Source organism: Labrus bergylta, chromosome 12 (genome assembly GCF_963930695.1).
Source record: "Labrus bergylta chromosome 12, fLabBer1.1, whole genome shotgun sequence".
Lineage (NCBI taxonomy): Eukaryota > Metazoa > Chordata > Actinopteri > Labriformes > Labridae > Labrus > Labrus bergylta.
Genome location: NC_089206.1, coordinates 11398200 through 11424260, shown reverse-complemented (window position 1 = coordinate 11424260; position 26061 = coordinate 11398200). Strand labels below are relative to the sequence as shown.

Below are 26061 nucleotides of genomic sequence, written 5' to 3'. Positions count from 1 at the left end.
AGAATATTTTACAGCAATAAAAAAAACTGAAAATGAACCCAGCTGACAAAATGTAGTCAACAAACCTTTATTAATTAGTTGAGGGATACTTACGCACAGGTAATACAACAAGTTTGGGAGAAAAATTGTAACAGTTCAGACTCAAAGGAGACATTGCCGCCTCCTATGTTAGGTTCTATACATCATAATTTCAGATATGGAAGTCTTTAATACATCATTAGTCTCATTTCACCTGTTACCTATATATCATAACCAGTTATGAGCTACAACATCATCTCATTAAACTCTTAACAGTTTCATCACAATGGCCCCCTACAAGAGAGCAGATACCGTGTTGAAGAAGGTAGCATACAAAACAAACATCTGTTGTCCAAATAAAAAGGATAAAGTTATCAGGCTGTCTAAGGGGATTTCTAAGGATTAACCTTGATTTCAGAATGAACATTGCTGACAAAGGGAAGACACTTGAGCCTGCTGTTTCCCCAGGTACAAAAGTCACACCACACACAGTCAGGGTAACTAGAAAGCTCCAACAACACTCCTATTTCAAGCCTATTTCATGGTATAGTAAGTGCACTAAATACAGAAACAAACACACATACATATGCCTTGTTGTCCCATATTGAATATGTCATAATAAAGGACTCTCTCATTGTGTTTGTCATTGTGTACTGAAAAAGCTCAGTTTATGTGCATCATCAAAATGGATAAAATAACAGTGTGTGCAGACACGTCTGCCTACAATGTTCTTTGTAGTCTACAAATTTCTTCAACCTTTTTTTTCAGATTTAATAACATGTAAAAAAACATTTTTAAGCAAACAAATAAAAGTAGGGGAGGTGAAAAAAAAAAGCCATACGATTCTGAGAAGACACGTTAATATCAAAATATCAGCAAGCAAACAAAACCAGCTAAAATGGTGTATTGCTGTACTCTCTAAACATGATGCAGTTAGCGCACACTGCCGTAGGGTAGATATGTGTTTTCCACATCATAGGAAGACAGATCGTAAAGGGTGTGATAAAATATAAAATACCCACTGTTAAAAGCAGTGCTCAACTATCATATTGCAACACCAAAGCTTGTCAGGTAAACACAGTCAATGTGACGTTATCAATGAAACGAGTTACAAGCAGCTGATGAACTGATTCTGTGCCACAGCATAACACTCAACAAAAAAAGTGTCAACATTTCAGACGTCCAGTCATTATAAAGGTGCTAACTGTTTTATACACACACACACACACTCACTCACTCACACACACACACACACACACACACACAAAGCCTGGACAACTCGTGTCGCTCGGTTATATCGGAAAAAGATCCGAGGACCAATCAGTACTTGTCTAACTTATCCCCTCCATCAGTTTAACCTGAATAGAAGATAAAAGGTCCGTCCCGCTCACGGGGACAGACTCATGCATAATCATCCCCACCTGAATAAACTCCATCAGTTGATTAATAATGGAGGGATTCAGCTCAGATCTCTGCTTTACAATATAAAAGGTCACGGCGCAAGGATAACACCACCTGGGACACATACATTTCAAATTCAATGTTTCTTGAACATGTCCTGCCGACATCAGTGCTTCATCTTCATGATGACATTTGACTATTTTTGGTGCAAAATTCAGAGTCCTTGCCAGTGAAGAGCAGACGGCAGGATGATTTAGTATCAGGTCCTTAAGGTAGAGTGGCAAGTAAAGCACCCTTATAAACGCACCAGAATACCCATACATCACAACTTCATCCAAAGCTATCAGATTGCTATCTAGGTAATACACTTAAGAGAATATAAAATAGATTTAAATTCTGTTTTTTTTGTATGCAAGCATAGTCATTATAATTGGTGACATGGGCTGCAAATATAATTGAATATATTCTGTTTTTCATTTTGCTCTAATTGTTAAAATAACTGTGGATTCAAGTATCTACTTTCAAAATGTTCAAGTGATAATATTCTGATTGCACAAGTTTTAGATTTGAATGTTTTTAAATAATATTGTTTCAAAAAGACCAGTTATGGCTTAATGTTGAGACATGATCATACGACCATGTTGGATTAGAGATAGTATCTAAAAAAGAAAGAGTTTAACATGCTGCTCACACTCATGTAAAGACAAATTTAGTTTTCCTATAGTTAAAATATGTCATCAGAGCGAAATATCTTCACGTTCCTGTTTCCTGACAGTCACTAGATTAGGATGAATCCCCCTGGAGTGCAAAAGATACAATAGGGGAGTAAGAAGGGTTAAAGTGCAAGGTAATAGCTTTGAGCATCCAGGAGATAATTCATATACATCAATATAAGTTCATCTTCATTTGCATTTTTTTTCCCTATTTAATAAAAGATTCTTTTTTGATGATCTCTCTATAAAAAGATAGTAATTTTATCCTCTCCTCAGCTCTTTGATTCAAGCTAAAGCCGTAGCCAAAACATGGCCTTCTTTAAAATAGTGTCACATCATTTGATTGTGCTGCAATGGTGCAACAAGGTTCACGCAAAATTCATCCAATCTGTCCAACATTTCACTTCAGCGGACTGATTTTAGACAGAATGCTTCAAGTTTTTTTTTTGTTTGTTTAAAATCAATTAAACAATGCCATATTAGGAATCCTTGTAACTAATATTTTATAGATGGAAATCTCAAACGATCACTCTATAAATTCTGCCCATCAACTTCAGTGTAAAGAAAACCGCGGAAATCATCTAACAATTATGGTTGTCGAAGCAGATACCTTCATCGTGATGCGATGCTAATCAAATCAAACCAACGTCACTGAAGTGATCGCTACGTAGAAGCAGAAGAATAGCAGAGAGGAATTTGATGAACAACTGACCAACATTTTAGCTTATATGACGTTTGCTGACTGGAAACATGAAAAGTGAAAAAAAATAAAAAAAAATAAAAAAAATGAAAGTTTAACCAGAAAGAAAGAAATCCAAACAAAATTGCACTACAGCACACACTGCAAACATTTGGATTGATCATGTTCCAATTGGATGTGTCAGGCTTGGAAATAACAGATATCATTGTTTTGAGTATATAGATATATAGAGATAGATATTGTTTATGTACACAGTACAGTATATCTGTAAAAAAATGTGAAAACTCTAGCTATCATTAAATGACTTCACCATGCTAATAGAATATCCTTTTTAAAACCTCTCGAACACGACATGAATTTCTCTGCATTTGTTTGAAATACTATGTTACCTCAGTTTAGAAAATGCTATCCATGAAGCAGGAAGGATTAGATCTTTGATTACTACTGACACCCCTGCTGTGAGTGCATCAACTGAAATGTGTGCCTTATAGAGGAGAAATAAGTGGAATGAAGAAATGAACACTACTGTTAGATAAGTATTATTTATATAACAGTAGACACATTGACTCTGGGGTTTAAAACTAGGGTTTGAAGTCCTTTCTAAATGTCTCACTTCCTTACGGTGGATTTAACTTTCTTCCCTGTGCCAAGTCCTTGTAGAGTTGGAAAAAGTCTTTAAGCTTCCTGGCAATAACATTTACAGTAAGTATCCTCTCTGGCTCCTGGGTCGGCAAAAGCAGAGCTACTCTGAAAACCACAGCCTCTTAGGTTTGCTTCGTCTGGGGGTAGAGAGGATTGGCTGTCTGTTTTGGCCTGAATTGTTACTGTCCGTTGGGTCAGGGATCAGGGTGGGAGACTGTGTTGGGCCTGAGGAAGGGTTCCCTGCAGGGGCTGAGTTTTGAGTAGGAGAAGCTGCTTCAGTCTTTGTTTGGAGAGGCTCCTCGACGGGTGGGCGCTCTTTGGGCTTGCGTCCCCTCTTCTTACCGGTTGTGGCACCGTTCCTCACTTCAGCTTTTATCCCGTCATCCTCCTCTGGCACTTTGCTCTTGCTACTGGACACGACTTGAGTGGCTGCTGCTCGAAACCAGTTCTGAGGAAACAAAATACAGTGTTAGTGATCCTTTCAGCCTGTGAAAACATGGAGCAAGAGTATGAGGAGAACTGTATCTTCTGTAACAAGAAGAGGTAACCCCTACTTTTGAGTATTGATATATGCAGTTCTGGAGGTCTGAGTAGTTGGAAGGTATTTAAGATAATAATGTTTTCTATTAAAAGAATCTCTGAGCTGCCAATGGGATGTAATTTAAGTTTATTGTGTGGTTTTTAAAGTTACACACTGAGAGGGACCCACCTGTGAGTGTGTTTTACTGATGTGATACTTCACACCGCTCTCTGAGCTGAACTCCTTCTGGCAAATCAGACAAGTGTACTTCCCAAGTTCACCCCCGCCCTGAAACACGCACCAACACACACACACACACACACACACACACACACACACACACACACACACAAACAAACAAACAAACAAACAGGTATAAGCAAATACTTAAACAAACTAGATATACAAGGTAATCACTCTCTATAGCTATACATATTTGAAAATAATCCCGTTACACACCAGTTTACAGCCGGTGGGTATCAGTAAACATTGAATGTTGGAAATGATTTAAACATTACTTATTAAAAGATTAATAAACCATTTATAAAATCCAGATGTACCTGGCTGCAGTTGGCGAGATGCGCTTTTAGTCCTGACACACTTGAATAGACAGCCTCACAGTTCTGAAACAGAAGACAAACAAACTGTAAATTATCAAATTCAATCCATCTATATTCTTGTTTTATCAATAACCTTACTATTTTTGATCTAGCGCTAACTATTCAGACAAATTAAACCTGTTAGTATTCTTACCACATTGATGCAGCAGATGAAGCCCTTCTCCTTGACTTGGTTCTTCCAGGTCTCTAAGAGCTCTGGGCTGAAGTTTGGGAGGCCAGGACGGGTGTAGTTTAACTGTATGAAAGAGGACGTAAAATGTCATTATTACATGACGTGTTCCAGGTAGTGGCAAAAAAAGAACGTGTTCAAAAAAGTGACGCAGGGGGACATGTTTTTGTGCTGAGGTCTATTTTCAAAATTTAAGGTAGAGTTGGTAATTTTATCCAGCATGGACTATTTCTTAAATGTGTTAAAACAGTCTTTATGAGCAATCAATAAATCATGTGCTCTGAAAAAGAGCTGTCATCTCTCGCTGCTGTAATCCTGTACAAACTCCAACCTATCACTGCCGTGTGGTCCTGATGGAAATTCCTCCCTCGCTCCCTGTGCAAACTCTCAGACTGCATTCAAAGGGCTTCACTGACGGAGGTATTCCACGTCTACCAGAGGATGGCAAAGAAAACTCAACTCAATTAACTACTGCTTTGTGCCATGGTTACTTGATGCCAAACAACGGGTAACAGAAGAACAGAAGACAGGCTGCACAAGAAAGAGTTTAGCTTAAGGACAAACCAGAGTGAACATTCCTAAAGCTTTTCTGCACTGACGATAACTGAGGGAGTTGAAGGGTCTGAAAAAGTGACGCCACGGTTGCTGTGTTTCTGTTGCCATGTTTGTTTTCTTACATTCAGTATGCTAATGTTGGGTGGTTTCATACCACTGAATGAGACATGAGGTAACGTAGTTGAATAAAGTTGGAAAGTGATGTGCTGAGGTCTTCTCTCCGCTCTGTTATGGAGTAGTTGTGATCTGGCAGTGCGTGTGTGTGTGTGTGTGTGTGTGTGGAGGCGGGTGCTGACGTTCCCCGAGGGGAGGGTTGGGAGCAGTGAGTAGGTGTTACTTTTCAAATTTTTCCAACTTTACAGAATTATCAACTCTCCCTTTAACACCTTGTGTTTTTGTTCAGCCTTTTATAGTAAGGTTGGCTTTGTATGTGTGTGTTGGTGGTAGATCTGTGGATTTTAAATTCAACCTGAAATGTATGTCTGCATATGATATTGGGATTTTTACTCTTGCACAGAACTCCTGTAAACTTCCTTAAAGAATATGCGACTTTTTGATCCAGTAGATGTCGCCCTTGAGCATCGGCATGAAACCAAAACGACTCGCGCTGCATTGTTGAGTTAGCATGCTAATGCTAGCGCTCTTTATTTCGCTTGCATCTTCACACTGCATGTACATTTACATGAAATACGCAAGGGGATGAGCAGGCCGGCTGTCCTGTCCTTGTAAACACGATCTAGATAAGGCTCGGAAAACATCACAGACAGCGGGACTCGGGTGTCACACTCATTGTAGACCGTCATGACTCGCAGAGTTATTTTCAGAGGATATACTGGATTTCTGCTACATTTAAGTGTGAAAAACCGCATATTCTTCCTTTAAATTTCCAGTGTGAGCTTCATGTGTGAATACAAACAAACACATATTTTGACCAGAGACTATATACACACAACCTATGATATCTCCATGTAGGTAAGGAAACTGTTTAACTTTTTTTTTCTTCTCATCAGTATGTTCTTACAGCATTTACATTTTGAAATCATAACGTCTCCGCATCGTTATATTTACGTCATGTCTTGCCTCCCGAGATCCCCCCTCCTGTCTGATAGTGATAGTAAACCGCTGACAGATGCAGGTGTGAACAAGCGATTCAGAAACATTTCATAAGCAGTCTGCCTGTTTTTCTAGAAATATTCAGGAGTGCCTCGTGAGAACGGTTTATGTCTACTGTGTCCGTTTCTACATCATCATGTGTCATCCTCCTCACCCTCTTGCTATCAGGCACCAGGTCATCTTTGATGCGGCGCTTCGTGCCCCAGTCTTTTGCCAGCTCGTCCTCTGCTATCTCCTGCAGGTGGAACACGGCCACCTGAGCCGACCGGCGCCTCACTCTGCCACTGGGGGTCCGTTCAAAGTCGTCCCCCTGGCTCTCGTTCTGTGCTGCTTTGTCTTTCTTCCGCTCATGCTCCTTTGCCTTTTCCCTGTTCAAGTCCCTGGTTTCTCTTTCCTTCTCCTTCGGCTGGATGGATGGTGCTTTCTCCTGCCAATCCTGCTTCTCAGGCTGGCTTTGCTCCTTTTTGCTTATTGTCGGAGCTTCCTCAGAGACTACCTGGAGGAGAAGTAAGAAGCTTTGAGTTGAGAATGTGGGAAGACTTTGGATACTTATCACAGAAAAATCTTCAAAAAAGGTTGTTTCATCTGAAAATTGATAAGGGTCAATTTCTTATTAAAAACCATTGTCCTACCCTCTCTTTCCCTGTGTTGTTGTTGGTGTCAGTGATGTTGTCCTTGCTGTTGGTAGCTGTCACTGTGGTGGTCATAGCCGGCAAGTGTTCGGTACGCACATGGTAGTCCCTGCCAGCTTTGGAGCGGTAATTTTTTCCACAGTGCTGGCATAGAAAGACAGGCTTCTCGTCATCAGAGAACTCTCCTCCACAGCGTTTCTGGTGGTACTGGAAGCCCATTAGACTGGAGAAGTGTGCTGAACAGCCCTGTATGTGTATGATTGTGAGTACAGCATTGTGTGATTATGTGGATTCAGTGGCAAAAATGAGAAAGAATGAAAACAGGCATTAAGCAGGGAACTGGGTAAGAAGGGCAGAGTGTAGGTTTGGAACAGTATTACTGCATCTGGTCAATATTTTGCGGTCACGGTGAAAAAGACTGAGAAAAAGGGAATGGCTCATTTTTCAGTGTGAGGACATGTCACAGTAGAGAGTCTATTTATTGCAGCTTTTTCTCCCTCTGCCTTTTGCACTCTTGTGTGAGTAATGGGAAGCAGAGTGTTGATGTGGTTTTGGGCAACATGTCAAGAACAAGGCATAAAGGAAAAGGGAGAAAAGGGAAAGGCAAAAGGAGGCAGACACAAATACAGGGAGCCTTGGGATAAGCGAGAAACAAAATCCAAATGGCTATACAGGAAGAGGAAAATTTGGATATGAAAGATAAAAAAGTTGCAGCAATATAAATGCAGAACAAAAAGAGATTACAAAATGAGAGGAAGGAAAAGAGAAGGGGACACGGGGAAAAAAAAGGTGGGTTGCATACCTCACTGGGACACTTGATTCGTCCCATCTGTTTGAGTACTCGGCGCAGCCTTTCTCTGTCGTCGTGTTTGTCGCCCGTCTGGCCTTCGCTCCCCGAGGGCTGAGGGGTAACAAAAACAACGTCACATTAGTTTGTCCCTCCGCTACACCTCTCCCCTCCAGCTTGACTTTAAAAAAAAAAAAAAAAAAAAACTGTGATGAAAATGTGTTTTCCATCTTGGGTGTTCACACTGTGCCAGGATCATTAAACGATTTCATGGTGAGGCTGTTACTCATTTCATGTTTATGACAACTGTCAAACTCATGTTTTCACTCGAGGATTGGCTGGTGCCAAAACCCAGCCTGGACCAGAACAACAGATGGCACAGCTGCCAGGGAGAGGAGAAAAGAGAGGTGCAAGGGGACTGGAGAGCGTGTGGACATACTGAGGAATCCCAGAGGGGTGAACTTCATGTGTTTTCTCATGTGTTAACACACAGAGAAGGCACTGAGATGACTGAGACACGGTCTGTAAGGGTAAGAAGGAGATGAGATACTGCCAGAGCACTTCACAGCTTCAAGTGAATCATGCTCAAGCCTGCAGGCAACAGAACAGACACCGGCTCAGCCATTGATTTACACTTGGGGGGGGGGGGGGGGGGGGGAGAGAGACTACATCAGCATGTATTCTTAATGCCTCTATCAGAGACAGAGAGAGCCAAAGAGCAACGCAGGAGAAAAAAGAGAAAATAAGCAGCAGTATCACAGAAGCAACAGCAACACCAAGGTCAAACTCAGTGGGGGAGCCCCCTCCTTCTGTCAGCCCTCTGTGTTTTCCCATAATGCACTGGGACTCTGGCACGTGACGCCACACTTGTCCATGGATGTGTTCGAAGTTCCTTCACAACTCTGCTAACAAACGGCTTCCCATGTATTAACAGATATAAATAAATTGAAGTAGTAAAACAAGAGTCACATGAGCAGGAAACAGTTCTCTAAGAATACATATACTGTAGTGCATGAACAGATACAACATCTCTGTTAGTATGTCCTCTGATGAGTTTAACACTTAGTACATGCCATGTATTGTGGCCACAAAGAGAAACCTATCACCTCTTCTCTGTGCTGAGCAAATAGTCTTCTTGACACATTCAATTACACTATATTAGAAATAAATGCTGTATCTCTTTTTTCGGAAGACATAGAAAAATGCCCTCAATAATCTACGTGCTGGAAATAACTTCCACAAAAACATTCTAACAACATGATACATAAAGCACGACATAATAATAAATAAAATGCTGAATCCGTAAACTACATATACTGAAATGATACAAGAAGAGAACATAACTCTCTTTGATAGAATATTTCTACGTTAAGCAGGATGCTCACAGGTTAATTAAAAATAAATGGGTACTGAGCAGTCTTCTTCTACTCATTTTAATTTAATTTAATTTAATTTTAAATGATTTTAAAAAAGTTTTCTTGGTGCGGATGGCCTAGCAGTTCGGTCCTTAGTCCTAAAAGCCTTCTTTAACCAGCAGCTACACCACAACCACACACCAACAAATAAACACAATCAAGGTTTTCACCGTGTCATAGAAGATTTAATTATCTGATCTAAAAAAAAATTCTGGCGGGGGAAGGAGTTTGCTTAGAAGTCATGCAAGTAAACATAAAAATATTGCTACATTGCTCTGCTGGACTGGACTAATGCCAATTAGGGTCAGGCCACTACATGTCTAGACTAAAGACAGATGCCGGCATCAAACTGTTTAACTTTACCAACACAGTCGACACAGTCGTCTATCATCACTATCAAACTGACAAACAAACACTGAAAGCCTTTCACACACACATACACTATATATATATAAAAAGAAAACCACTAGAAAGAGTGCTCACAAAGAAACACAATCATGCATGCTACTAGTAACAGGGTCTGGTGCATAAGCATCCATTAATCTTTCATGATACTTTTTTGAAACAGACAGTGATGAATTATTCAGCAAGTTCATAGAACTTCTCTAATGCAGGAGTGTCATGATAATATCTTAATGAAGCTCTCTGCTGTCAGAGCAAAGACAGCAGAAATGTGAGCACTTCAGGGACTAGGAAACCAATCACCAGTTCAAATGTATGATATTTAACAAACCCACAGATCACATGTTTGGAGAAAAGGCAAAGAAGCTGACAACAAATACGCCACAGATACAATTTGACTGGAGGCCCCCATGGAGGAAATGCCTGAACAAACGCAGTGAGAGCTGACACTAGCAGTATGGCATGCAGTAGACTGCCATACATAGAGACAGAAAAACAAGCCCAACCACTTCCTGAATGCTTGTAGTGCTTTGGTGTCATGTCTACTGACAAACTCTCCTGGTCAGTGGGTCAGTGTGACAGTGGTGAAACATTAGCTCTCTCAGTCACTAAAGCATCCTCATCGGGACTTTGACTGCTGAGGGAATGATCTGAGAGTGTGTGTGTGAGTATGAGTGTGTATATACCTTGGTGCTGTGTTCAGCCATGGTGTGGTAGTTGAGGCCGGCCTTTGACCTGAACTGTTTGTGGCACTGCTGGCACTTCAGAGCGTCCTGAAGCTGCAGAGGTTGAAGGCCAAGCAGAGAATCAAATTACATTTCTATGAAAGGAAACAGACTGATAACACAACCTTATTGACTATAATCTTTGTAGGCTCTGCTAGTATAGCAACATTTCATCTGTAATCCAATATAGTTTTTTTCTTTTATTACACAATTTTGCTCAACAGAAAAACAAAGGAAAGGTCAAACAACTTCAAGAGCAAGAAAAGCTCATTTAACACACGGTATTCCTTTTCATATAGATTTCTCTTCTTGTCATCGTATTGATCTGGAGACCGAGGTGTTTCTGTGTTAACTGACCCCGAGGTAAAGTGGTGATTCTGTCATTGCTTAACAGTGCACACTGTCACTTTAATGGAGTCACTCGGTCCATTGGGCCAAGGAAGCACTGAAATGGCTGCAGGGACCCCTCTCTCTGAACTTCTAGAGGCTGCAGCACCTCTCCAGCTGCTTTGTTCTCAGGTAAAAGCTCTATAAAATACAGTTAGATTAACTTCTTCTGTGTTTCAGCCCTTTCTTGTTTATTACTATAGACCACTATTGAGTGCAACACAAACAAACCGCAGAAGTTTACAGTGTCTATCCCCTTAATTCATTCCAGCTGCTTTATATTAGAGCGAGTTTAGTGGAAGCTATTACATGAGAAAACAGTTTGGGATAACTGTACAGCGATAATACCTGATGTGTTTTTTTTTCTACAGCTTAATAATCAATATCATTACTGTAAAGGCTGCCTGGACTGTGCAGAGTGGGGAACTCAGCAGGGATTACATAATAACTTTAGAGTCAAAGTTTTATCCAATATGAAAACTTTAGCGCTCAGTTAGGAGAGCTTTACTTCACACTCAGACGGATAAATGTTGGTAGTGACTTTGATTTGAGTTATTTATATTATATATCATATTAACTATTTTTGGTTGTCATACTGTATATGTTTTTTCCTAGGCTTCGTGCTGCCACATTGTCTGTTGGTCAGATGAGGATCAGGATCCAGACTTATAACACAAATTCCACAGATTTTGAATTCTTACCAACTGAAATATTTTTTAGGGGATTTCAAAGGAAGCTGTAACAGAAGTCTGCCAGTCTGAAGGACAGCTGAGTCGAACAACTGACCTTCTGACAAATCTCCATGTGTTTCTTGAGGCCGTGGATTGTTTTCCTGGTGACGATGGAGCAGGTGGGACACACAACTTCACCTCTATCTGAGATGCTTCGCTGCCATTGGGTGTCAGGTACAGTCCCTTTAAAACAAGAGGACACCATGTTACTTTGTCAGTTTTTTTAAATTCAAGAAACTTAAATTCCTAAATATGAATTAATCCAAAGCCTTAAATGTGGGTGTATGTATTGCAGTTTCCTGCTTTAAATCACTGTGATTGCATATTTTTGAGCTTTGAACTATTGATCAGACAAAACACATAATTGAAGATATCCTTTTGAGATCTTTTGTTACTATTTTCGAACATTTTAAATGCCCAATAGTGAATTTATTTACTGGTAAAATAGTCCAATACTAGAACTATTATTAAACCTGTAAATAATTATTAGCTGTAGTGGTTTAGTTCTATTTCCTGTTGTGTATTACACATCTTTTTCAGGTCTTAGAGATGATCATGTGCACTTACACCTATAGCTTTGGCCTAATTAAGTATAAATATATATTTTAACAAAATGAAGTACTTCTGACCACTTAGAAGAAGCACCTCATTCTGTAACAGAGCTGTACAGTGACAATAAAGGCATTTCAAACCTCAAGTATTATCTTTGTACTGGTATCACAGGTAAACATTCTGAATGATACCGATCCCTAAAGCCTGTATTTTAATAAGAAATATAGACGGAAGACTGGTATTGGTGTTTACCAGAGCTGGTTGTGGCGTGATCTTTCTTCGAGGACTGACTTGAAGTCGGTCTTCTCTGAGGATCCTCGTTGAGCCCACTCCCCTCCGATCTCTTCACACGACCTGCCTTCAGCTTCTCCTCCACTTTAGTCATACCTACAACACAGATACATTAACTCACAAACAAACAGTCATGGTCAATAATTAAGTGTCCCTTTGAAAGTATCCTTGCTTAAGTGAAAGAAACAAGCAGAGAGAGACGGATAGAGGACAATGCTGACCAAGAGAAACACTGAAAAAAAGAAATATGAGAGTGGATATAAAAATAAAAAAAGAGCCGGAGAGTGCTGGGAAGTGTGGATGAAACTGTTGATAAATAATGAAAAGTATTTTACAGCTCAGTGTATGCTTGATGAGTCACTGAACGTTTTCAGTACATGAATGAGACAGGAAGAGAGAGAGACCGGAGAACCTGTGCCTCAGAGATGTGTGGTTGGTGAGTGAGTCACTGATTCACTTAGACAGATATGAAACACCTCTACAGCTGCCATGTTAGCCGTTAAAAGAGCAGTTTCATTGATCAGCAGCAGTAGGTAGTTTTCACAATCACTCACATTAAATATTCTAGAATGGAGTGAAGATATATAGACAATTCCACTACCTACCTTTTCAAAAAGTAGGACAATCAGCAGCTCATCCCATAGTTACATTATGCAGTGATTTATCTTAGAGAACCTGTGGCTTGCTGAATTGCCACTGATAACTCTGTTCCAACTAACAAAACATCTTGACTACTTCAATAATTCACCTACTACTATCAAACAGGTAAAGACTGCACTTTTTTTTTTTTATCTACAAATAGGTGAAGTGACAGAAACATGTGTATTTACCTTTCAATCCAAATGTTCCAGATATAGACGGCTGCTCTCCAGTGAACTTTTTCGGTGTTTTCTGCTTCCGTCCTGGCCCAAGAGAAAAACACAAAGCAGGGAACGGTCGGATATATACAGCGCAAAAACACAAGGAACTTTTACTTCATAACAAATGATATCCTGTAATCTTACTGTGTCTCATTCTCTCTGGGTCTTCATCGGGAAGAGAAGGGGGAAGGCTGCCCCCCTCGCTCTCACTGCCCCCTGCGTCAGACGACGTACTTTGGGACTGCGACTGCTGGCTCTGAGGCTGGACCGGCTGGGACTGGTGAATCTGCTGTGAAGGCTGATTATGGCTGTGCTGTTTCCTCTCACTCCTCTGGTGGGCCATCTCCCCGTTCTGAGAGGGCGTGGACACCTCGTGCGTCTTTTTCACTTTGAAGAACACCGGAGAGGGGGGACTGTTCTCCATGGGCCTGAATTCAAACAACAAGGGGACAGATTTTAAGCAGTCATCATTGTGACGTTGCTGACAAAATTGTGTGTGTCGGTGTAGAAGGAAATTTTGAACTCTAAATCCCAGTAACCTTTTCTTGGTGTTGAACTTGACGGGGGTCTTTTGAAGCTTTTGCTGCTCGCCCTTGGGCTCCATGCTAACTCCGTCTGGGTGGTTCCATAGCTTGTGCTTCTGCAGGCGAACCTTTGTGGCAAACACTGCCTCACAGTAGGGACAGGCGTGACTCAGCTTCTCAGCTACAGTGGCCTGGTTCAAAGAGAGGCATGAGGAGAGGGGATTAAGAGCCAGCTCTTCTCCTACGCAAAATTAAATGACAGTGGGAAGCTGTTAACAGAAGTTGACTAATCACATGTTTCTGAAACAGCAGACAAATAACTACATGATTGGGGTGTGGGCTTCAAATTTCTCTGGATCCTTTTTTCTTTTTTTTTTTTACTTACTTTACAGGTAATTTATCACTGACTTCATTGCTCTTTCCTTAAATATTTGTCTTCAACATCTAAACCTCGAAAGTCTAAAGCATCAGGTCTAAATAGCCTCATAGCAGGAAAAAACAGAGGTTAGTGACTCACCCCCTGGCAGCGTTGATAGTGGTACTTGACGCCATAGATGCTGGGAAACTCTAACCAGCAGCCTGAACACGGACACTTAACCCTGGAGCGGCGCTTAAACTCTTCCTTCCATTGTACTATCATATGGGCCTGCTCAGGGGCGAGGAAGAGAGAGTTCAATGCAAGCACGGATTATCGCTATGATGTGCCATATATATAGTGCATATTCACTGGGATGCTGCCTACACTGTGCAGGACAAATTGAAGCCCACTTCAAACACCCACTCGGTTCAAAAAGAGATACTCACAGGGATGCTTCTCAGTTCCTGCACTTCTGCTTTAGGACGACCTTTCCTCTTCCCCTCTGCTGGCTCATCACACACCGGACCTGGAAAAAAAATGAGAGAGAAAGCCTGAGCTTCACATTCTTGGAATAAACCGTTTTCATTAAAAGGCGTAGTTTTACATTTCAAAAGACTAGAAGCATTTGGACTTTAGAGTTTCTGATCTAAAGCACAAGAATAACAATTTATTCCTGTTTCAACACTTTTGCGTATGCCTTAAACACCTTTTTCAGAAAGTTATAGTAGTGGATTTAAATAACAAAAAGTGTTAAGAGTTAGCATGGATTGTTATAGAGCAGAGGGAAAGATGTGACTAAGAGAGAGAGAAAAAGAAAGAGAACGAGAGAGAGAGTGTAGAGTGGGTTAAGGCCTTCTGTTGAGCCAAATAGATCAGCTATAAATCGCTAGCGCCTGTGTGAACCTCTGACACAGCATGCAGCAGACCGACCGCCTCAGCTCGCTCTCTTTTACTCTGCTCACTCATTGCTCGCTCCCTCCATCTCTCTTTCTGCCACTTTCCTCTTTTCTCAAACTATTGCTAGCTTTCTCACTTTCCCTCCCTTTCCCTGCCAACACCCTTTCTCCATCTCTCTCCATGTGAACTTCCGCAGACGGGCAACGGCACTGCCTCATTACTGCTCTCTTCTCTGCTACAATTAGACCTCTGCACTATCAGCCCTGCACTCTATTTCCTCTACACAACACTGCTTGAGTGAGAGAGAGAGAGAGGGAGGGAGGATGGGGAGAGCTGTGTATGCATGTGGAAGAAGAGGAGGCAGGCAATGGGGAGGAAGGGGTGCAGGGGAGGAGAGGAGGGCAGAGGATGCTGAGGGGAGAGAGAATTGCAGAGGCGGGTGACTTCTTCCTCTGACCAAGCAGAATACTGAATGACAGTGGTGCAGGTGGGAGCTGAGGGCATAGTGATATATCTTTACATTTTTGCTCTACAGCCCTTCATTGATCTGGTAAGGCTGGATAGCAGCAGCAGAAACAAGGCAAGCATGAGACAAAGGTGCTGCTGGAGCGTATTCAATCATATCAGATCTAGAAAATGTCAAAGTGAAACTACTTTAAATAGAGATGACAGTCCTTGTAATGCAGCACTGGGTTTTACCTCAGCATGTTGAAGAAAACAAAATAACGTCTGCAAACTACTTTCCCTCCTGCAAATGTATTGACAAACAGTGAATGGATGACTGCATGCCTAGTGCAGCCCATTTGCGCAGGGTTCCAAACTGGATCAGGGTGCTCCAAGCCTACCAGGATTATACTAATGGTCGGAGGATTTTCCATCAAATAAATGAACTGACTGCCTGCCATGGTTTCTCGTACAAAAAGAGGTCACTCTGGGAAAAGGACAGCCTTCGACTCACAAAAATCATCTCAGTGATGTTAGTATATAAAAACACACTCCAGGCCAAACCTGATCTCCCCTATTCATTTCCTTGGGTTTTATTACCCAGCATGCACAGAAAACCTCATTTGTCTTCTTTTTGTTTCTCATTCAAGCACTGACACAAACATAGGCTGAAGGATGATATGTAATCTTTTACTTCAGATTTGCTATAATAAGGTAGAAGGAAAATAAGGCGAGGCTGAACGAGATTGAGTAGCAAAGAACTGCTGGCTGTGTTTGGAAATAGTTCATGACACAAGGTGTAAACATACAGGCATAAAAAGCGCAAACTGAACACACACAAATAAGCACACAAAGCCATTACCAGTGCGATGTGTGTGCATAGATATGAGTGTATTAATATTCTCCAGGCGACACAGCGTTTCTCTATTAGCTGTCTGGGTAGCAGCTGGAGAGGTGATGCAGTCGGCGGTGCGGCTCTTGTGTTGAGGAGCAAATTGAGCATGCATTCTAATTCCTGTCTGAGAAAATAAAGGTCTTGTAAAAAGAAAGGCATAATTAATGAATTCAGCTCTTGGGAAAGATTTGTTCTTGTTGCTATGGGAATAAGATCCTCTTGTCTTAGTTACCACTATCAGAGGCCTCTTTCCTGCAAGCAGAACAATTAGGACCAGCTATAGAAAATCTAATATGCAAATTGGAAAGTTTGCACACAAACCAAGTAAGGGCAAATGTACAGTAGAAAACAGTGTACAACAATAGATTTGCAGCAGCCTTTCCTGGGGTAAAATAAGCATGCACATCAAAATGTGCTCTGTATCTTTTACCCTGCTTTGCTTGAACTCGGAAAAGAACACTGCTGCTCATACGCTGAAGCAATCACAGCCATTGTCTTTGTATGAAACAAAGCAGGCCCATTGTGTCGAACCTAAACCCCTGGTTTTCAGGAACAGGCCACAGGGATAAAACAGCTGTTCAACTATGTCAGAGTACGACTCGCTCCCAGCTGTCTGCAACTGTTGCTCCGCACTGCTTAATCCTGACAGAGGAGAGGAGAAAGGAAGAAGAAGAGGATTCAGGACCCAGGAGTGCTGGCAGCTGCCTAATGATCTCAAATAACCTCTGAGTTCTCCTAGCTACGCCTGCAACTGCCTCCCCCAGAGTGCAAGGGTGCACACACACACACACACACACACACACACACACACACACACACACACACACACATTAACCACAAACGCACACAGGCGCGAGCACAGAACAGTCATTTGTTTTCCTCGACAAACAGTCACACAGGAGCCTTTGTCTGTGTCTGCACAGTAGGGTTTGGACATACTGTAGTTCAGAGCGACAACACACACAAACAAAAACACCACTCACCACCGACCTAACGCTACAGAAAAGAAGACATAGTATCACGACTTCCTCAAACTCAACAGACAATAACGGGAGAAACTGATACAGCTGGACACACTGCATAGTAAAAACACTAACAATGGAACCATGTGCTTTAAGTGTAAGCTATCCTGATCCTTTCTGCAGTCTTTGTTTCTACTGTTCCTCTTTAAAGTTGATCCTTTTTTTTTTACAACTTCACAACTTTCTCCTGTCACACATTTCCTGCTCAGTGTCTGTTCACACACCACCTACTATTACTTCCTTTTTTTCCGAGGTGTTTTTTTTTTTTTTTAACGTTCAACTGCACTATATTGCCTTCCCTTTTTCTTCTCTCACGCACAAACGCATACACAATCTCCCGGCTGTACAATCTTTCAATCATATACTCACCTCTCTTTGGAGATGTCCCCATGCTGCCCACCCCTCTCGCCAGGCTTGATACCAGATAGTAAGTAAAAAGAAGAAGAAGAAGAAGAAGAAGAAGAAGAAGAAGAAGAAGAAGAAGAAGAGGTGGAGCAAAACCTGAACAATCGTGTTATCCAGAAACTGGCTAACTGAAAGAAAATCAGACTCTCTTTGGATCTGGCTCTCAGTCTCTGTCTTTATTTTATCCTTTCTCTCGCTCTCTGCGTGTCTCTCTCTCTCTTTCCCTGCCCTCCCTCTCTTTCTTTCACTTTCTGTAAAACTGTTTCTATGCAAATCTCCTCCACAGACACACTTGTTGACACAAATACAAATATGTTTAGACTACATGCTGCTACAGTTGAATTTACAATTAAAAAAGAAAAATCCACAAAAATTCTTTATATACTACGAAATGAAATGACTGTCGATTATTAAGTGGAGCCCAGTTCAACATGGCTTGGGTTGAGGTTGTCATGAGGTAAAACCAAAGACAACCTTTAAAAGAGTAACTCACATTTTCTTCTTTAAAATCAGAAGCAGAAGTGAGATAATGACACAATGGGTTCAGCTTTGGGGCCAAACACAATGGACAAGACAGTCCAGGTATGAACGTGCAATTGATCAATTCACATTGAAAAATTATGTCAGCCTGTTTTGTTTGCTTTCAGTAGTGGCTAACATTAACACCACGTTTCCACTTACGTACGTTACTAGTGTAGATTTGTAAATATACGGATAATGCCACGAGTATCCTAAGCAAGGCAGTGCATTTCTTTACGTATGAGTAGAAACCAGACAGAAGAAACCGGAAGCCATGGGGGAGAGGCCCATTTTGGAGGAGGAGTGTATTTCATATCAAACTGATGAAGACGGTATCTAAAGTATAACCACATTACAGCAGATTAACTTCACAACTTGTTGAACTATAGCAACAATGGAGTGACTCCTAAAGTTTCATGTTGAACAAAATCAACTACAACATCGGACAGGATATAACTTTTTTTATAGTTCAATAAATGACAATCTTTTACTGATTTCTGACATTGTAGCTAACAGGTCTGAATAGTGACCTGGTCCTAGAGGATTGGGTCTCCAAAGCAAAAACAACCTTCACTGCCCTGTGTGATCTGAACTATGATATATGGAGCAGTGGTAGGCATCACAAGTTCACTATCAACTCTAAACTGAACTCAAAACAGCCAAATCACAGAAAAGAGTTTAGAGTCTGGATGTTCCTGCTACATAATCTGGTGACTCACAGTACCTCGATAGCCTCTTCAGACCTGCATTGATTTTACAGCCGTCCGCATCAGCTGCATGCTTCAAATTATTGGAAACCTAAACTATCGACTGATGCCTATTTGGCTCACGGCCACTAGTGTGTTTCGTGACGTCCAATCACAACAGCTTCGGATGACTGGCCACATATGTGACCAGTGCATGCCAGAGGGATGAGGCTGACAGGTAAACTGACAGTGAAGGAAATAAGATAATTAGAAATGAGACTGACTGAACTGAAGTTTTGAAGAATAAGAACTGGATTTGTCTTCTCTGTACCGAGGCATGTGGTGGTTTACACACAGAGCATATACTCACAGCCGTGGAAAAAAAGGCATGTGTTTATGCGACAACACATACAGTATATGCGAGCCAGACAGACAATGCCTGCACCAGACTGTTTGCAGTGCCCTCCTTATGGACTGTGACTCACCAACTCAATCTCTCTCCTCTCCCATTTCCCTGTACTCCTTCTCATCTGCCATCCCCATGCTGCCAAATAAAGGTGTGACAAAGATGACAAAGGACTCTCTTCAAAACGAGATGCAGCATCAGGCCGAGAAAAGCACCAGAATTCAATTTCATCCCAAAACAAACATTATCTGTTACCATAGCTCTTTATTGATTGTATTCCTTGGTAAGTCACCAATTTGAGAGAGTCAAATCATCAGCGGGAGAAAAGTACACACTAAAAGAGAGATGAGATGTGAGATAAGTGAGGATGGGTGGAGTGGATAGATGGATGGAGTGGGTGCTAGAGGGGTGAACAGGGTTCAAAACAGAGGGATGAAATTGAAGACAGTGACGCTGAAGGACCTTTTATTCACTGCAGCTGTTAATACTGAATAAAATAAAGAAGCGATGAGGAGTTTGAGGGAGCATGAAATGGAAATGACTGTGTTTTTTGAAGGAGGAATGGGACAAAAAACAGAGAGACGAAGTGTGAGAAAGCAATAGAAAGAGAGGAAGAGCATGAGATTGCTGCTGAGGGGAAATATGCAGGGTCAGCAGATGGTGTATGCGGGTCTGAAATGAAGGTCCTGCAGTCAGATTAGCGAGACTGTCACCCGAGATGCATGCACACTTACACAGACATGTAAACACAAACAGCACAAACTAGCACACTTTACGTTCACACATACACCGCATGCATGTGTGCAGGCCTTTCCCACACTATAGAGATGGAGCATACATCCACACACACACACAGACACACAGAGACACACACACACACACACACACACACACACACACACACAATTGCTTATCTACTCATTTATGCTTGCGTTAATGTTTGCAGAATTGGGCCTAATTTCAGCCTCGTCTAAAGCAACTGCCAGAACAGCATTAGTTCTGTCCAAATACTTCCATTGTTAGTAGTTCAACAGTAAAATACAACAAAACCAAGGCTCTGATAAGATGTAATGAGAGGACAAGAACACCAAGAGAGAGACAAAGAGAGAGCAAGGCACCCTCAAGGACCACATCCTTTCCTGCTAGTTGTCTGGTGTGGCAACGTGACAGCTAAACCACACCGCTCGAGGAAAGCAGACAAACTCAATTTGCACTCTTTGTTTCCAAAAGCATGGAGGGATTTCAGGAAACCACTGGTAAAAAAAAGTAAAAAAAAAAAATAAGAAAAAAAAAAAAAAGCAGTGCAGCGAGACATGATTTCTTCATTGTTACATCATTCAAAGTTTATGACAAGGACATTTATCAATCAAAGCCCAGAATTAATAAAACAACAGCAGGGTGCAGGAGTCAAAGCTATCCACTGACATTGAACATAAAAGAAGAAATGACCGTCGGAATTGGACGGATGATATGGAACCTGGTTATTTAAATACCACGCTGTGAACAACGGTCATAGACTGTGCACTGACAAACTCCACAGGGAGCTTTTCATATCAATGCCTCCGTTTCTTCAAACTGAGGCTAACAGCTCCTCCAGGGATAAACAAGCTATCGCCAGGCTCATTATGATTAGAACTGTAGCATTCCTCCTCATCTATATAATGTTAAACCAGTCCCTGATGAGAGGGATCATCTAAGGAGGCGTGATTTGGGGAGATGTTTTTTTTTTTTTTTCCCTTAAAGGTTAAATATTAGGATGTAGACACAGAGTTGATTTTTTGCTGAAGGTACAATAGAAAATCCATACTTGGTTTCTTTAGCATTAACTACATGTTTGGGGCCGTTCTTGAATATACATGCTTTTGTAATGAAGTGCCTTTTTGAACTGAAATGTAAAATTCTTCATGCCCTGCTTTATGTCTTAATCCATTCCTAGTGTTTCAGGAGTTTCTGCCTGTTTTCTATGAGTCTTTTGTTTCCCCTTGGGGTTGCTGGATATTTGTAGAGCATCTTCAAAACCCATAATCACATAAAACTCAGTCCACTGGCAACATGACCAACTAAGCCTCTCTTTAGGCTTGGGAAACCCCTGGTAATGTTCCAGATAAGAAAGAGCAACTTTCCAGCCAAACAAGACAATTGTTCAACTTAAAGCATAGCAGATTTAAATTCCTCTCTTGTGCAATCAAACTGTGCTGACAGTTTACCTTAGAACTGACTTAACAAGAACTCCCTCCTTAGCAAGGATTAGCTGTATGTATAACACTGATACAATCACTACTTTAATAATGAGAATCAGAAGAGATCGACTGTGGGAACAGAAAACGAAACAGGCAAGCAGAAAGTGTCACGTTACCACAAAAAGCCCCGTAAAGCCCATGACCAAGCCATCGCCTGATAAAAATATATGCACACATATATTACACAATCATCAGCGGTGCTCATTAGTGTATTGAAGCCAAGATTGTTTCTCTCAGCTGTAGCCTTCAGTCTCAAAACCGTCAGCTCCAAGCTCACTACCAACTTGATTGATATATAAACACATCTTGTTTATTGAGTAATAAAGTGCAGAAAGAAAATCTATAAAACATAGGACTCCAAGAGGGTGCAGCGGAAAAAAAACCCAACCTGTCATTCAAATACGATGAGCTCTGCAACAATAAATTATTTAAGAGGATAAACATCACATCTGATAGTCGCATGTAAACAATGAGATGAAGAACATAGTTAGCCTTAACAAAACTTAAGAGAGATAAGAGGATAACATTAAAATGATCTACTCTTCCATCGAGAAAAAATAGTCCGTCACACACACACACACACACACACACACACACACACACGCAAAGACACACGCACTAACCCACACAGGAATGCAAATCCAGCCCACAGGCCTGAATATTAACAAAAAAGAAAACAAATGGAAGCACCTAGCCTAGCTCTGTATGTCTGGGCATGAGAGGCTATTTTCTAGAAACAGAAACAACTGGGTCAAATTAGCTCAGCCCCAGTTTTTCCAAGTCTGCCTGACTCCATTAACAAAGTCATGATGATCTGCTGGTTATTGGATTGAAACATAATTCCCCAAGTCCGACTCTCGCTCTTTTTCCAAAAATCTTCCATTGCTGTCCAGATGGCTGGGGGTTTCACTCATGTCAGTACTTGGCACCACTTGTTTGTTTGGTTTTTCTCACTGTAAGGCAGTTTAAGGGGGAAAAAAAAGTCGTTTCTAGGGCCCTTACTGTATTTCAAGAGGTAGAGTTTTTTTGTGGCTGGTGTTGATTCTCAATGAAGAGTAACCCATTCAAAAAGGAGTTGCAGCCGTGCTACATGTAATGGTCAAATCCTCGAAAAACAGCTAGCTTAGAATCAACTAGCTCACGGAAAGTTAATGGACTATAGAGTCAAAGCTACAAATAATACAACTCTAATCACATCTCTGTTGGTTTTTCATAATGTATGCAAAAAAAAAGCTCTTCTTTACACTTCATCGCCAATCTTTTCTGAAAATCAGCCTGAGAGCAAACCTGTGTCACCCAGAGAAAAGCTTTTCTCATTCTCAAATGTAAAGAAAAGCTGCATCCATCTTAACACACACACACACACACACACACACTGTTTTCATTTCACTCACTATGTTTGTTATTGTTTTCGGGGCTGGGTGTTGGTCTGACAGGCTCCTGGGGATGTCCATGCTTGAGGGTCCGGGCCCTTGGCAGCCCTGATGAGGACAGCTTCCCGAGCCTGGGGCCACTTGGGCTCTCCATGCCTGCAATGGTAGCAGAGGGGGTATAAAAACACAGGAGAGACAGATAGCTAGAGGTAACATTGGGATGCGTTCTGCTGCTCATTATTCCTGTTTCATTGCTTGCCAGCACATTATTAACGATGTCCACTGTGTCGATAGCTTGTGATGATGCCGTCTTCCTTGTTCTACAGCGCACTTCCTTCTGGTTGGCCATCGGTCCTATTGAACTGAAGGTTATATCTGAGTGGAGGCACACACATCATCTGCGCTGGTAATGAGGGTGTGACCTCCCATGTTTCATTTCAAAATCAATATCCTCACTTACACGCTAACTCCATGCTCTGCCCATTAGACAAAAGGTGAGTCAAAGAGAGAGAGGGGAACCACAAAGCTCTTCTTTTTTTTTTTTAGAATCCCTTCCATCTGTATTTACTATGAAAACAAGGTAACATAGTTTGCAGCTACGCTTTGTGCTGCATCTAGGTGTTCATTTTAATTTGTTGTCTCTTAGCTAGATAGATTACGCTGCATAATTAACCAATCCATAATACAGTTCTTGTCACCGTCAACCACAGTATGCCTACATGCCAGTTTGGGGCTCTGTGTGTTACTAAACCCTCATTCCCTACCAGCATGGGACAAACTAATGGATGACGGCTGACAATGGCTAATTATGCTAAGTGGGACTGATTAGGATCCAACATACTTTCTCTTAGTACACATTCCTGTCACTCTGCTAATGAATTACAACAGCACATAAAGGGTCACTCAGTGGGGTCACGCAGTGTCTGTTTACACGCCATGCTATTCACTGTACACTAAGCCGCCTCGGCTCATCCATCACAGTTTATATATGGTATGCTAACGGTTACATTACAGTTGTAATAGGTTTTCTAATTCGTTTGAATATTTTAACCTACATTTTTTTCTTGGTTTTCTTCTTTCAATGGTCTCATCCCTGTTATTGTTGATGTCTTATGGACTGATTTTTATTTGACTTCTGACATTGTATAGACTTTTGCTGCTACAGCATTTGTAAAGCTGTTTGGGATCACCTTTTGTAAAAGTTCAGCTAATAAATGTAACTTTAAAAAAAAGGCTGGATGCATACTGTGTTGCAAGTTGCAGAAATGTTGCAGCTGTTGACAAGGAGACACCTTCCTGTTCAGTGTGCGATGATAACTGCAAACTAGCATTTAGCCCATCAACACAGGAAGATTGACTGCTCTTTATCCCTGCTCGAAATCAACAATTCTCTTCTATTTCATTTTGAATCCTTAGTGGATTGTCATCATTCCTAAATTCCAATAGTGGCTTAACTTTTAAAACTTTTTGTACACCATGCATTTTCTGTCTAGCCTTGTAATTTTCTTTAACATCTTTTAGTATAACACTTCTTATTGTAACTCTGGCATGTCTACAAATCACTTCATTTAAAAAATAAATAAATAAAAAAAAAAAGAACATTGCAGCTGGTGTTTTCATAAAAGAATAAGTCTACGTCGACAGTGCAACATTACCATACATTTAGCTAGACACAACAAAACCTGGTGACACCCACACACATCTCCTCACACAATCTGCTGACAAACCAACCTGGAAATAAGTATTTTAGCTCCGCACGTGGCACGCTGCCATGCTGTGTGTGTGTGTGTGTGTGTGTGTGTGTGTCAACCACAACAAGGTTACACAGTTACTTATATATGGGCTAAAAAGAAAGAATGCTGTGAACACTTTTATTCCTCTTGCTCGACCACACCTACCTGAAGTGTCGGGCAGTCACCCAGAGCTAGGAGCAGGGTGGCCCCGGGTCACCCACGTGAGGGGAGGAGGAGGAGGAGGGGGGGGGGGGGGTCAGGAGACAGGCACCTAAGTGGGCGTTTTTCCACCAATGTTATGTTACATGGCAATCACACCTGCTGTGCGTCAACGACCGGTCAGACTGGGGTTGGGGGGGCCTGAAAGGAAGCGGACAGCCGTCACCGTCGTTCGGTCCCCCCACTTCTCTGCAGACGACAACGACGAGGAGGAAGAAGAAGAAAAAAAAAGAGCAGGGCTGGAGAAGAGAAATTAAAAAATTGGGTCTGTAGAGGAGCAGAAATCCTGGATACTTTCACCTTATTCCCAGTTTCCAATAGCCTTGCCCCCTCCTCCTTTTTTCTGCATTAATATGTACACCACGAGGCACTTCTTCAACCCTTCTCGTTAAACACTCCAGAAATGTCAGAAATAGACACCAAAGATAGGTAGGTCCCCGACTCCTTGAGGAAAAATATTAGAATACGGGATGGTTTATATAGGCAGTGAAGCAAAATGGCGACTTTATTACGAAGGAGGAGTAAAAAAAAAAAAAAAAAAAAAAAATCCTTGCGCTGGCTGGAGCTAAAGGGAGGCACAAAAATATGTTTAGTGCAGTAATTTCGACGGCTGCGAGACAGTTGGTTAGAGTAAAAGGAAACGAAGCGAAGGAAAATAAACAGAAACGACAAATCTCGGTCGGTTTTAGTTCAGTCCTTGGTTCCTTACCTCGGGATTATTTCGGTTTTTTTATACGGATATTATCTCGGCGGCCGTGTACAGTATTACAGTAATGTGTGTTGGGTCATGCGCGTATCCACTCCACCTTTGACAGTTGCAACTACAGTCTTGAGGCAACTTGCAAACTCTCGCGTTATTATTATTATCTATATCGAGCGAATTAATTTTTTTTTTGGGGGGGGGTTCCTGTCTAATAAACTGCTGCGATACCGGCTCGCGCTGCTCCTCCGACGTAACGGCGCTCGTTCCTGACGAAAAAAGGGTCAGGGCTTAAATTCCTTAAATCAACCTTTGCCAAGTATTTTCATGTAGTTGCTGCCAATTTTTTTTTTTTTTCCCCCTTCAGCCGATAGCAGCATCACTAAATCTGTCGTACAAATAATTGT

The 26061-nt window shown here is 41.4% G+C and overlaps 1 protein-coding gene across 4 annotated transcripts; it reads right to left on the bottom strand.

Moving 5' to 3' along the window:
• Nucleotides 1-51: 51 nt before the first annotated feature.
• Nucleotides 52-26061, bottom strand: znf512b (zinc finger protein 512B). Of its 4 annotated transcripts, XM_020629488.3 has the most exons (17): nucleotides 24901-26061; nucleotides 23024-23158; nucleotides 14562-14641; nucleotides 14275-14403; nucleotides 13773-13948; nucleotides 13378-13661; nucleotides 13204-13275; nucleotides 12335-12469; nucleotides 11586-11713; nucleotides 10374-10466; nucleotides 7886-7984; nucleotides 7084-7329; nucleotides 6606-6947; nucleotides 4748-4849; nucleotides 4555-4617; nucleotides 4184-4282; nucleotides 52-3922 (listed from the first exon to the last, which is right to left on the bottom strand). In XM_020629488.3, exons 2-17 carry the CDS (start codon nucleotides 23154-23156, stop codon nucleotides 3575-3577), a joined length of 2529 nt encoding a protein of 842 aa, XP_020485144.1. In that variant the 5' UTR covers nucleotides 23157-23158; nucleotides 24901-26061; the 3' UTR covers nucleotides 52-3574. The 4 variants fall into 4 exon arrangements, with proteins under 4 accessions (XP_020485144.1, XP_065817508.1, XP_065817507.1 ...); XM_065961436.1 differs by lacking the exon at nucleotides 14275-14403 and having other exon boundaries at nucleotides 24901-26058; XM_065961435.1 differs by lacking the exons at nucleotides 23024-23158; nucleotides 24901-26061 and adding an exon at nucleotides 17743-18328.

What these genes read in the sequence shown, in the direction of transcription:
- znf512b (XM_020629488.3), bottom strand. Translation starts at nt 23,156, where the DNA reads ATGGAGAGCCCAAGTGGCCCCAGGCTCGGGAAGCTGTCCTCATCAGGG. An exon ending in AGGAACTGAGAAGCATCCCT is followed by an intron (nt 14,404 to 14,561) that starts GTGAGTATCTCT and finishes GCCCCTGAGCAG; the next exon opens with GCCCATATGATAGTACAATG. An exon ending in TGGAACATTTGGATTGAAAG is followed by an intron (nt 12,470 to 13,203) that starts GTAAATACACAT and finishes TCTGTGTTGTAG; the next exon opens with GTATGACTAAAGTGGAGGAG.